Source organism: Cydia strobilella, chromosome 27, assembly GCF_947568885.1.
Source record: "Cydia strobilella chromosome 27, ilCydStro3.1, whole genome shotgun sequence".
NCBI classification, from domain to species: Eukaryota; Metazoa; Arthropoda; class Insecta; order Lepidoptera; family Tortricidae; genus Cydia; species Cydia strobilella.
In genome coordinates, this window is record NC_086067.1 from 3,046,541 (window position 1) to 3,057,243 (window position 10,703).

The following is a 10,703-nucleotide window of genomic DNA, read 5'->3' on the forward strand; positions in this document are numbered from 1 at the left end:
GCTTATTAATATATATAGTGAACGGTTTTCGGTTGACGTCGGCAACAGCGTCTGGACTTGGTCTGGACGCTGTGCGCCACAGAGGTACGGACGTCGTACACGAAATAGCGGCTGCTGACGCAATGGCGGGCGCCTAGACGTCGTTCACGGCATTTATGCCGTCAAGCATGCAGCACTAAAAAGCATCTGGAGCCCGCGGCCTTAAGGCGATGTGAAGAGCGACGTCACAGGGCGACACCATGAGAACTCGACGACAATCCGACGTGGGTAAAGAAGGTAGAAGGCAAAGGGGCGCAAACGCACTGTAAAAATTGTAATGTCTACTGGAAGTAGACAACGAATAAGTAGTTACTTACTTTAAATTAAATTATGTCTAGTATCAGTAACACCACAAAAAAAAATTGGGGCGCCACTGAGGCACCCAAAACTGAAAGCAACTGAAAGGCCGCGGCGGCCTGTGCCGCCCCCCGCAGCCTGCCGCCCCGGGCCATGGCCCCCTTGGCCCTAGGGTAAATACGCCCCTGTGTCTGAAGACTTAGGTCGTTGCTAGTTGCTCACTGCTATACATTCCGGGGACTGCGCACAGGAACTGCACGATCTGATCCCACCTTCCCCTTTCCATCATCGGACATCCAGGCGCGGGGAGCGAATGCACCCGTTCGTGGTCCACGTTCCATTTGTTCGCACGAAACGTTTTGCCTCCTCCTTTTTGGTACGGACGGCTAAATAATGGAATGCGCCCCCGTCATCTGTATTCCCTGATCAATATGACCCCGGTCTCTAAAGCAAGAGTAAATAGGCTGTTACTGAACCGGTGAGCTCTATCTTAGGCCCTGTCTTCACTTTCCATCAGGTGTGACTAATAGGGCCAATCGCATTCCAAATTAGTTAAGTATTATGAAACTATTTTGCTGTAATAAAACTGGATGCCTATATGATGGTCACACAGAATAGAATAGAATTATTTTATTCGTAAGCACAAACAAATGCACAAGGCGCGCCGGCCTCTGGCAGAGAGGGTGGAAGATATTGTCACAGAAAACCAGCGCTGTGGTATTTATTTATACTAGATCATATGCTGAGTGGCGTCCTTTTGTAGCCACTATAGACACTATATTACTACTTCTACCTATCGTCAAATCGTCATCATCGTCATTTCCATATCATTATTGATCTTACCAAAGTTACTGAACCAGATACATTATTGCTGAAATATGACTGAACGCTAACGAAATTCAACCGCGTCACGTCGCGTAATTCTACTATGTGTATGTCATCATCATCATCTTCATGTCTATCAGAAGACGTCGTGCTAGACTTAAGTAGGCATCTTCCAAAGAAAGTCATTTTAACCTATTGGCCTCATTGGGTCACCATTTATAATTTCTAAAACGTAATGCAGTGGTTTCTTTTTTCAGGTATGGCATTTTACAAGGGATAACTTACGCAGCAGTTGTTTCTAATGTAAGTAACATTCTTAGTAATAAGGCCCAAAAATTTTGGATCGCCAAAATATTTCGTATATTTTATTAAAATAATAGAAAGATTTTCCTTTCATTGGTGTTGTTCCTAAGTTTAAATTGTTTGCGGTAAATAACAATCCACAACTTAGCCGATCTTAGCACTTCTCTTCATCTTTTGAATGTTTCGATACATTTTATCATACCATATATCATCATTCGCTTGCCCTTGTCCCATTCACTTGGGGTCGGCGCAGCATGTCTTTTTCTTCCATACCTCTCTGTCACCCGTCATCTCATCATTCACTTGCGTTCGTTTCACATCATCTCACACAGTTCATCCACCTTTTCTTCGGTTTTCCTCTCCTCGTACCTCCCTCCACATTCATTCTTAATACCTTTTTCGTCACATGACTCATTCCTCCGCATCACATACCCGTACCACGCTAGGCGATTTGCCCTTACTTTTTCTGTTGTGGGTGCAACTTTCAGGCTTCCTCTTATACAGGGTGCCCTTAGCCATTGAACACAGCCGAAATGTACATATGCATTAGGGTATTTAGAACCATGTATACAAAGTATCATAACAACCGGTGTACGGTTACGAAGAAATTAACAAATTACGATTTTTTACTTTGGAGCAGCCTGTATGTGCTAGTAGCTCCTGAGGTAATAAATAGTATGAAACCTTCTTCTACCTTTTTGATTATCTTCTTTATTTATGACACTAATAATATTCTGACTTTTGACAAAAGTCATCATTGCCGGCATTGCTGCACATTTTCGAACAAATTGTCAAAAGCACTGCCATTGGAAATAACTTTTGTATGAAAATTTATTTTTATATCTTTTGTTCTAATTAAAAACAACAATAGTAATTACTGTGCAATGTACCCATTTCTCACAGACAATAAAGATTATGATTATGATAAAAATTTAAAGTTAGAGCATTCCTGAGAAGTAACCCTACGTGGGATTTCAGGGTTTGTCCAATGGCTAAGGACATCCTGTATACTCATTCCTTATCCTATCCATTCTTGTCACACCACACACATCTCCGCTACATGCAATGTCTTTTCATCCGGCACCTTTAGGGCCCAACACTGATCCATACATGACGACAGGTCTTATGATAGCATACATATTACCATATTTGTTTCAGGCGTTTGTGATAGCGTACACGAGTGACTTTATCCCCCGCATGGTATACAAATACGTGTATTCGCCGGACAACACCCTCGCCGGGTACATCTATCACTCCTTGTCGCGTGAGTTGGTTAACTGTTAGAACATAAAATGAGGCATTTTCTATGAAAAGGGACCTTATTGTCGATGGCGCTTACGCCGCACAGCGTCGCGCGGCATTGTATTTATATCGGAGCATCGTTAATAATGGCGTAAGCGCCATCGACAATAAGGTCCCTTTTTATAGAAAACAAAAAAATAAAAATTTAATAAAGACATGATATCCGCGCTCCCTCCCGGGCACGCACTGCACTGCCATCACGCTCACGCTTAGTGAGAGTGATAGAAGAACACGAACTTGAATCTGGTGAAGGCCGGATTCGAACCGGCGTCTTTAGCTATCGCGGCTAACGCCATGAACCCCTAGGTCACCCCGCCACGGCGGAACCGGTCCCAATATCTCGACTATATGCCATCTTAGTAAGACTAGGCGTCTTTGACCAACTCTAAGGGCAAGCAGTACGCGCTTGCACCTCCTATACGAATTCCTTACGGAATTACGATATAGTGAGGGAGATTGGTGCTGCCATCTATACACAATTTTGGGAACAAATCAAATTATTTTATTAAATATTAAAAAAAAAATTTTGATGTTTTTTTTATATACAGTAGTAGTAGTGACAACTTAAAAAAATATTTAACAAAATAATTTGATTTGTTCCCAAAGCTGTGTATCTCTACAAGTGTTTACATAATTTTCCAGTTTTCAACACATCAGACTACCGAGAAGAGTGGGGGGCGGACGAGAACGAGGTAGACCCGCCTACTTGCGCATATAGAGGCTACCGGAACCCTCCAGACCATTACGATGATCCTTATGGACTCTCTCCACACTATTGGCATGTGTTTGCCGCTCGGCTGGCGTTCGTTGTGGTGTTTGAAGTAAGTTTCACGAGGTAGACGAGTCTCCCAGAGCTTATTGCAAAAGGGTTTTTAAAAATCCCATTCCCTGAAGGCCTCTTTCGCAAAACGTTCAAATCACGGGTATATTAAAAATAAATAATATTTATTAAATATAATTCACGAGATCTAATTAGATACTGGTTTAATTTTGAAAGCTTACATTTAGGAGACTTTTTGCGAAAGAAGAATTTCACAGTATACCCATTTAGAGTAGGAATTATTTTAGATCGCTACTGTGCGTTTTAAAAAAATAAAAAAAATATTATAGGACATTCTTACACAGATAAACTAAATCTCACGTTACAAGCCCAAGGAAGCTTGTGTTATGGGTACTCAGACAACGATATAAATAATATTGTATAAATACTTAAATACATAGAAAACACCCATGACTCAGGAACAAATATCTGTGCTCATCACACAAATAAATGCTCTTAACGGGATTCGAATTCAGGACCATCGGCTTCACACTCTTCACAGGCAGGGTCATTACCCACTGGGCCAGACCGGTCGTCAAAACCCTACAGCAAAGAAGCCTAAGTTTGCTTGCCTAGGCTATGATAGAAAAGGTTCTCTTAAATACATGTTAATGATGATGAATTTTTTTAACAGCACGTAGTCTTCGGCCTCACCGGCCTCATGCAGCTCTTCATACCCGACGTGCCCACAGAGCTCCGAACCCAGATGCAGCGCGAAGCCCTCCTAGCCAAGGAGGCGAAGTATGAACACGGGAGACGACGGCTCTCTACTGAATACAGGCAGTTGATTACGCAGAAGAGCGACAGCGGGGCAGCTACTGGTAACACTTACTTAATTACTTACTTAATAGCTCTTTACTTGCTACCCGTACTGGCCAAAGAAGTCAAATACGAACGCGGCGTAGGCGAACATCTCTACTGAATACAGACAGTTAATAACGCAGAAAAGTTAGGGAGGCAGACAGTTAATAACGCAGGAAAGTTAGGGAGGCAGGACGCAGAGGTAGCATGGGCGGGCATTGGGGCGGAATCGGGAAATCCTATCTACTGCCACATTTCTATAGTGTGCATCTTCTCAAATGTTTTTTACGCTAAAGACGGTAATCTGTTAAACAAAAGGCATTGTCTCTTTTGTGCGAGCGGTCGGCCATTGTGTGTGAGCGCCGCACGCGTCGTGGCACGCGCCAACACACAATGGCACACAAAGGCCGATCGCTCGCACAAAAGAGACAATGGCTTTTGTTTAACAGATTACCGTCTTTAGCGTAAAAATCATTTGAGAAGATGCACACTATAACTGAGTACAGTTGATAACTCAAAAGAGCGCCAGTGGAGCAACTGCAAGTAACAGTTACTTACTATTAGTCTACTTACTAGAAGCCCTACTGGCCAACGAGGCCAAATATGAACACGAATACAGGCCCAGTAGCTCTACGTACTAATAATGGCCCTACTAACCAAAAAAGTCAAGTATCACGGGTTCTCTACTTAAGATGACAGACAAGCAGGATGGAGCGTTAAACATGGCATGGGTCAGAATCAGGGAATCCTATCTACTGCCGCATATCTACTGACTACAAACAGTTGATAACTCAGAAGAGCAAGGGCGGGACCACAGAACACTTAGGCAGGTACTAAAAAGTTACTAAGGTAGTTAATAGCTATTAAAAAGTGTCTGTCGCCTTGCAACCAGTATGCCTTCGACCGACCCGGTAACCGATCGCGTGATTCCGCTTACGCTATTCTATGGTTATTTCATGTCCACAGAACGCGCACCATGGATGAGGCGTGCTTCACGCGCATCAGACAGTCTGGACGCCCACGTGGCCATCGCACAGCGCCCCTCGTCACCACACTGACGTCACACCAATAGACTGTTCGACCTTCAACTTTTTAGGTCAGAAAAGACGGATTAGAACATATAAACGTACATAACATCATATATAAACGTACGTAAGGTAAGGTCAATGTGGGATAAGAACGACATACAAAATGTTGTTGGGACCGTCAGATGTAAGTAAGTAAACACTTTATTGTACCAAATTGTACGAAAAAGAAAGGAATCATGGTTACCGAATTTAAACTGTTGTGAGACATACTAACATTAAATAATTACACACGGTTTAATATACACGGTCGTCGTGAACGCTGCTCGCACTATTAGTGCTTAAGAAAGGAGACCTAGGCTCTCCTAAACATGTCGCGCGAGTGACTAAAACAAGTGAGTCTAAACCGTGAAATTATTTAATCATGGTTACATCAGATAAAAGTAGTACAAAGGCGAACTTATCCCTAAGAGGGATCTCTTTCAGTTAACATGCATACAGTCGGTGCTTCGCTCCTTTTGCTATACCGAACATCTGCAAGTGGAGGTGGAGTACCTATGTGTATAAATGCGGGAGTTAGAAGCAAGGAAGACGTTTAAAAGAAAGCGCTTGTAGACGGTATTACCTTATAGATCATTTTCTCCATATTGGCCTTATGTTTATAATTATCTGTTAAATGAATGTAATGTCGTGGTAATAAGTATACTCGTATAAGTGTAATGTGTGGACCAATGTTTTGTATTTTTGGATAGTCGGGTAATGTTAATGAAAACTTTTAAATTGATGACGCACAAAGTCAAAGTGAATTTCTTTAACACGTTTAAATAAAACTTATTACCTACTTATGTTAATTTTTTATGATATCCTCATTGCTAGTATTATTTTTATCGAAGTGTTTAGTACGGAAGTGTTTTAATTGATATAACTAATGTTTTTCGTTTAAAAAAAAAGCTACTGTATTATTTTAAAATAATCATATATTATAGGTATGATCTCAACATCACTCTTATGAATCATATATAATTCAAATATGTCAAATGTAACTAATTTACTACGAAAATATACGAAGCACATGTGTCTGTTAACTATTTATGTAAGTTATTTAAGAAATTGTAGATCTCTAAAAACAGGTGCGTTGGGGTAACTTCGAAAGCGGGATAATTTAGAAAATGGCGAATATCTATTAAAATAGAAACACTACTGTAGCAACAGTAAGCAAATACAATGAAATTAATTTTAAGCAATTGTGAGATGCCTTGGTAACCGTTGGAGTAATATTAGTGATGCTAAAGTAATTATCAAGTACTGCTGGTTATATAGCTTATTGCTTTTTCCAAAATTACCAAGCTTACTAAGTTACCCCAATGCATTTTATTTAAAAATATTTATGACTATGTAATCTGTAGGTACCTATATGTATATCTATTTTTGTGGCACGTTCTATTAGCCTAAATAAAATAATTAATGTTTTACATGTGAGACATGTAAGATTTGTCATAATTGTAAGAGTGACATAGTTTTTAATAAACATTCTTTTTTAAACTTGTTAAAATAATGGGTCCAACGAGTTAAACGTTTTAAAGTCTAGTCTTAAGAATATAAACGTAACTTACGTAACAAGAATGTATTTAGGGTATCAGGATAATCTTATTAATATATGTTTGAGAGAAATTAAGGAATCTCCTTTATATATCTGGTAGATATCTGTGCGTATTAGTTGTAATGGATAGGCTAAAAAAATACGTTGACAAAGATTTTTTACCGTAATTTTTAAAAAATGTTTGCGTTAATAGTTTTGAATGATTCACGGTGAGTGCATGTAACTGCGTCGAAATATAGGGCGCTCGAAAACAATACAAAAGGTAATCACGGTCTATATCCCGGTCAATATAAGTCTTGTGAAATGTTTGCGTTTGTTTATCAAAGCCAAAGGAGCAGATTTAAAGATCACGTTTTGTTCCAGTTAAACAAATATAGTTCTTGTGGTATGAATAAATAAATAAATAAATCATCATTTGCTTGCCCTTGTCCCATTCACTTGGGGTCGGCGCAGCATGTCTTTTTCTTTCATACCTCTCTGTCACCCGTCATCTCATCATTCACTTGCGTTAGTTTCATATCATCTTTCACACAGTCCATCCACCTTTTCCTCGGGTTTCCTCTCCTCGTACCTCCCTCCACAAATAAATAAATAAACAGTTTTAATTATTAATGACATTTTTGCAAAGTAAAGTAATTGAAACAAAATTCTTTTCGTTGTCTTATTTTTTGTCACCAAAAAATGTGAAGTAGTGGAGCTTTTTGAATGGGGTGAAATTATGTTTTTAATTCTCAAGAGAATTATATCTACAGCTAGAAAGACATGCAATTGCACTCAACTTTTTTTATCAAAGACAATAAAGAAGCGTGACAGAGTGGTCAGAAACAAGACAACGAAAAGAATTATGACCCAATTATGTAAAAAAAAACTAATTTTTTTTTTTCAACATATTTTTTGGCCACAACAACTCTAATGACATAATTATTTATTATTTTCATCTTTCGTACACATAGTCATAAATATATAAACACCTTTTCACTTGGTTATTGTATTGAAGTCAAAATGTGTGTAGATGTTTATGACCACGACTGGATTCGAATCTATACTCGTGCCGTAATAGTAAAGATAAGGTTCTTAACACCGCAAAAGACGTTGACGTGCGCGGCTACAATCAAATATCAACCTTCGTGCATTGCGACAAGGTTCACGACTTAAGAGCCCATCAACGTGCTCACTAGCGCCACTGCTAAATAATTGTGATTCATAGACATAGTATATACAAGTAGTTATAGACGCGCCGCCGAGCGACCGGGGGTAAGAGAAAGAATATTCATATAAAATTTGGGCAGCATAGGATTTTTTCTCTTTCACTCTTATAAATTTCGGTATTTCGCCATCGCCTCCTACCTATGATGCCACCCGGTCGGTGAGAAGGACAAAGCATGGCACTATTTTCTCATTCCTCTTATAGGAATCGCAATAAGACTATCTTTCTCTATCAAAGAGTGTCAGGCCCTTGTTGTGATTATTTAAATTTAAAGATAGATATTTGAAAAAAGGGGGCCGCTACGTACTGTATTTTGTATTTAAGTACCTTTTGAATACATTATAATAGTTTTTACGTTGCTGGATTCGTCAATGTATGCGTCCAAAGGTAAAACGGCCGTTTTTGTTTTAAGTTCAATTTTAATTCTGTCTAGTAATAGTTGTGTTGAAAGTGTTGTCAGTCCTATTTAATGTGATATTAGAATTTTATTAATAGCAGTCATTCGAATTCGACATAACCTCAAACTAAAGTCGTCGTCAATAGAACTTGCAAATAATATAAATGTAAACAAACCATTTTACCTTCATTACTTCGTAATCTCGCTCTTTAAAAGGACAACCATGACCTTATCAACAGTCTATATACTTAAATATTTTATTTATATACATATTTAGTTATATTTAATTTAATTATTAATATTTCAGGGAAAATATAACATTCGCATGCTTAACCAGCAAAATATGTCACTGTACGGTAAAACCTTTCCAATATCACCTTGTTGTACCATATTTTATGCAAATAAAAGAATTTTTTTTTAAATAACCTTCGTAAAACTGTTAGGTTATGTGTCAAACGCTAACAAAATCCGTTATATTTATTTACATTATTTGCAAGTTCTATTGACGACGACTTTAATAAGTACCATGTAGAAAACAATAGGATTTCTAAAACCCTATCTAATTAATAGAGACAAACTGTTGAAAAAAATGTTGTCTGTAAAGTCAGTTTACAGACGATAATTTTGCGTGATAATGTCATAAGAAAACATTGATGAAAAATTGCATACTTTTATTTATGAATTTAATTATTATTATTTTGTATACGTAACGTTACCATGGAGATCTGTCCATGCTGCCGGTGTTCATCAATTGTGACATTTTCAACTAAAAGGTACCACATTGTCGCTAGTCGATAAGGTTGATTTAAAATTGAAGCTATATGGAAATAGCGCCTTATTGACAACCGACAATAAGTACCCTTTTGGTTGAGAATGGCACAATTATAAGACGTTATCACTTCAAAAACTTTTTTGCGTCTCAACTTGGGCAAAATGCGATGCCCTACGGCCTCGCTCTTGAGGGAACCACACGGGCAGCAACTTTTTTACACTCGGAATACATACATTAAAAGCAAAGGGCCTGGCGGATGTGACTTCGCCCACGCCTTGATTAGTTTATAGTCACGCTACGCGTGAAATTTTGAGAGCAAGTTCGACATAGGGTGCTATGGATGGTATAGAAAGGATGTCAATCTATATATGAAAAGTGTCCATCAAAAAACAGTAAATAGGCGGCGCCACCATACACTGAAGTACCTAACTCATACACCTAGTATTTTATATAGATGTGCACCCGTGCGACCGTGAGGGACAGAACATACGCAATGCGACAAAATTAAAAACACGTTTTATCATTACAGACAATATACCAGAAACAACCTACGTAATTTGGTCGGAATATTTGCTGCCCCTCCCCCATTTCATCTCTACATTATTATACCTCTATGGTTCATGTCATAGTCTCCTATATTACAATATGGTACCATCCATATGGTGCGTTGGGGTAAGTTTGAAGGGTTTTTTATAAGGGGTTAAACACCAAATTTTCCGTATGCCAAAGCATTTCGGACTTTCATCTTACCCCTCATAAAAAACCCTTCAATCTTACCACAACGCACCCTTTTTTTAAGGTGTGGCGGAGATTTGGGGGTTAGAAACGGCTACAGCTCACTAGAGCGCCTAGTTTTTACTTTGAAAAAACCAGCATAAGTGTTTAACTACCTAGTCAAAATGTGATTTTGGGCCTATAGATGGGGTTTTTGAAACTTGTATGAGAATCTCTAATCTCTTAGTGAACATACTGTATACGTGGTAACTACTCATTATTCTGTAAATCTGTATATTAAAGAATTGTTATTTCAACATGTAAGTATTTTGTTTAACCTCTTGTTTCTTCAGTCATTGTTTTGCATTTTTGAAGTAAAACTTCTTTAGGCGCGACTCGTAACTCAGATTTTTTTTTATGACGGAAGTAACGCTCAGTAATTATACACGCACAATACGACACACGTCAAAATGCAAACTTAGCGATAAACGTCATCGTCAAATAAGTTTTACTTCAATCGCGCGTAAAGATTACACGCGCACACTTTTTAGGGTTCCGTAGCCAAAAGGTTGTGTAAAGGTTGTACGGGACCCTATTACTA

At 38.7% G+C, this 10,703-nt stretch overlaps 1 protein-coding gene across 1 annotated transcript in view; it reads left to right on the plus strand.

Annotated features, from left to right (window-relative positions):
• Window positions 1-5,502, plus strand: part of LOC134753544 (anoctamin-4) — a 58,191-nt gene extending 52,689 nt beyond the window's left edge. The window contains exons 21-25 of the mRNA XM_063689454.1: window positions 1,419-1,464; window positions 2,623-2,728; window positions 3,409-3,587; window positions 4,221-4,407; window positions 5,354-5,502. Of these exons, the coding sequence (XP_063545524.1) occupies window positions 1,419-1,464; window positions 2,623-2,728; window positions 3,409-3,587; window positions 4,221-4,407; window positions 5,354-5,445 (610 nt within the window). The 3' untranslated portion in view covers window positions 5,446-5,502. The remainder of the gene's footprint in view (window positions 1-1,418; window positions 1,465-2,622; window positions 2,729-3,408; window positions 3,588-4,220; window positions 4,408-5,353) is intronic.
• The last annotated feature ends 5,201 nt before the right edge of the window (window positions 5,503-10,703 follow it).